Raw genomic sequence first — 2,960 nt, 5'->3', positions numbered from 1 at the left:
AAGTTCCGTGTTCCCATAAGTTGTATGTTCTCCCTACTATCCATCCAGACCCATCCACATCCACTAAAGCGATCAGAAGCTGTCCAAGATCCATCTAATAGGCAAATATTACCCCATCTTAAGACTTGGTTTTCATCATTATTGCTGGCATGTACTTGTGGTGGTATCATCTCATTTGCATTAAACCAGGCTTGACATTCACTCTCTTCGTATCGAACTAGCTCCAAAGGGTCTCTGTCTATTCCCCTGAAAAGTTTATCATTGCGAGTCTTCCAAATATACTATATTATCCAGGGATAAGGATCCCTGTCTTGGTCTGGTTCCAGAATACTATTCTTCCTCCAGAATAGATAGTCCATGTTTGTGTAGACGCTTGCCACTGGAAATGTACATGGGCTTGTAGGAGTTGTCGATAAAGACCATACTTGCAGAGATGGAGGGCATTCGAATATTGCATGAGTTACAGATTCCTCTGTTTCCTCACACCTTGGGCAATAATTATCGCACCTCATATTCTGCCTTACGAGATTCCTCGTTACTGCTACCTGACCCGTTATAAATTGCCATATAAAATGGCACATCTTCCTTGGCGCTTTCAACTTCCAAGCAAAGGCTTGAAGTTTAGTGATACTTGGTTCCAGTATTTCTTTTTCCTCTTCTTGCTTCAACAGATTTTGAGCAACCCAGTATCCAGATTTCACTGTGTATTGGCCATTCCTCGTGTAGTTCCAGCAGAAAGTATCGCGGCGATGAGTAGAGCTTATGGCCATACTGCGAATGAGTGGTATGTCACCAGGATGGACATAATCCTCTAGTAGTCCTACGTCCCATTCCTTTGATTCCTGATTAATGAGGTCACTAACTCTCATATTTGGGTGCATCACAGACGCTACAGGTATAGTTGGTCTAGCAGGTGCATTGGAATATTTTTAGTTAAAGTTGCGTTATCTTAACTTCCGTATTCTTTTAATCCCATATGATACGAATAATGCTGTTATATATATTCTCTAGTTCTAATCCTAATACCTAAAGATTCTGCCAAAAGCAAAACCTAAAAACTTAAGCACCTAAACATCTAAAGTCTAGTCTGTAGATTCTGCAATTTTCATTGTCTAAAGGTAAGATCATCTAACATAAGTTCTTCTAGGATCAATAAAGACAAAAGGTAAATGCTAATAGTCTTTTAGTTAAAAGGTTTTGAATTTTGAAATTTTGAGTTGGATGCTTTTGGAATGCTTAGAGGTCTTAGTTATGTTGATTTGATTATCAAAACTCTGCTATTTTGCTATTATGTATTTCTCCCTTTGACTTGGTTAAGATTTTTCATGTGCTTTAAAAGTCTGCTATTGGTACGATTCTCGTTTTGAGACCGCTACTATTTTCCTCCCATAGTCCCAATGGGTTAACTGTTTCCTAGAAACGTATTTGCTTTAAAACATCTTTTCACTTCTCAGTATATTTGAACATTCAGTTCTTTGTTATACTTTATCGACTTGCACGTCGTTTGAGTAGAATGGGTTCAGTCTCAGCAGAAATATCTACAACTGCGAAGAAGTGGAGAAATCATCCTCCTTCTCCGTATTCCCTCAAGGTTGACAACTTCAAACAACTTGAGAAGTTCGCATCATCCTCTGATGATAAATACCAATCTCGTCTTTTCTCCTCTGGTGGATATAACTGGTATGTATCATCTATTCAACTAGTTTTGATACTAATGTTTTATTTAAAACCTCATATTTGTGTACCACGGCAATAATTTGTATTCTATCAAAACAGGAAACTGAACAAAACGGACAATGGGAAAGGATTCATTTCGATGTATGTGGAAATAGACAGCAAAAGCTTGATATCAGCACCACAACGTGAGGTGTTTGCCGAACTCATCTTCTTTGTCTACAACAAGAAAGAAAACAAATACTTCACTGTTCAAGGTAAGCTACTTGTAATCTATATATGTTTATTCACATATATTTCAGTCATCAGTATATTTTATGTATCAGATGTAGAAGTAAAGAGGTTCAATGCACTTCAGACAGTGTGGGGGTTGCGGCAAGTTCTTCCATTTGATTCATTCAACAACCCTGAAAACGGTTATGTCTTTGAGGGAGATCAATGTGAGTTTGGTGTTGATGTCGTTGTTCCATCACCCGTTACCAACTGGGAGATTCTCTCTTTTAATGAGAAGTTCTCTTGGAATGTGAAGAATTTTTCTCAGTTGAAAGAGAATAGATACACATCAAACACTTTCTCAATGGGAGCGAGGCAATGGTGAGTATATATACATACATACATACATACCTATGTTGGTATTAATGGTTTATTTACATCAGTTATTGGACCAACAAGTATGTCTTTTACACATGTACATGTGCGTTTGTGTCCTTACGAATGGTAAATAAGTTCATAATATTTGACTTTTTGTAGGGTTCTGTGGCTGTATCCGAAGGGTGACTCTAGAACAGATGGCAAATGGTTATCTCTTTTTCTGCTTTTAGCTGATTGTGATAAACCTAAAGCAGATGAGAAGATTTTCGTGCAAGCATATTTGCGAGTTCTAGACCCACATGGATCGAATCACAAGGCATACCGAAAACAGTTACTTTAATTATTTTTTCTGTTTTTATTAACCAACTAAACAATAGTTGATACAGTTTTTAGCTGGATATATACTGAAAATTTTATTTACTTGCAGTGAACCACTGGCACGACGAAGAAAACCTTGGTTTTGGTTGGGCGAAGTTTTGTCTTTAGCTGACCTTCGAAAGCTTTACTTGGACAAGGAAGATGCGTTGAACGTTGAGGTCGAATTTAACGTCATTTCTGCAACCAAATATTCTCCCATTATCTAAGCATTACTTTTACATGGTTTTTTTATCGAGAAGTGTTCTATAGTAAACTAAAGCAAGCTATTATAGAAAAAATAAGCTATTATGGGAAAAGCAAACACTTACGGACAAATT

The 2,960-nt window shown here is 37.3% G+C and overlaps 1 protein-coding gene across 1 annotated transcript; it reads left to right on the top strand.

The window, feature by feature from the left end:
• Nucleotides 1–1,513: 1,513 nt before the first annotated feature.
• Nucleotides 1,514–2,605, top strand: LOC106452884 (ubiquitin C-terminal hydrolase 12-like). The gene is made up of 4 exons (XM_048748817.1): nt 1,514–1,680; nt 1,777–1,931; nt 2,001–2,268; nt 2,425–2,605. Exons 1-4 carry the CDS (start codon nt 1,514–1,516, stop codon nt 2,603–2,605), a joined length of 771 nt encoding a protein of 256 aa, XP_048604774.1.
• Nucleotides 2,606–2,960: the final 355 nt, after the last annotated feature.

This window comes from Brassica napus, chromosome C2, assembly GCF_020379485.1.
Source record: "Brassica napus cultivar Da-Ae chromosome C2, Da-Ae, whole genome shotgun sequence".
Classification (NCBI taxonomy): domain Eukaryota; kingdom Viridiplantae; phylum Streptophyta; class Magnoliopsida; order Brassicales; family Brassicaceae; genus Brassica; species Brassica napus.
The sequence above is the reverse complement of the archived record's forward strand: the minus strand, read 5'-3'. Positions and strand labels throughout refer to the sequence as shown.

What these genes read in the sequence shown, in the direction of transcription:
- LOC106452884 (XM_048748817.1), top strand. Translation starts at nt 1,514, where the DNA reads ATGGGTTCAGTCTCAGCAGAAATATCTACAACTGCGAAGAAGTGGAGA. An exon ending in TCCTCTGGTGGATATAACTG is followed by an intron (nt 1,681 to 1,776) that starts GTATGTATCATC and finishes CTATCAAAACAG; the next exon opens with GAAACTGAACAAAACGGACA. An exon ending in TCAATGGGAGCGAGGCAATG is followed by an intron (nt 2,269 to 2,424) that starts GTGAGTATATAT and finishes GACTTTTTGTAG; the next exon opens with GGTTCTGTGGCTGTATCCGA.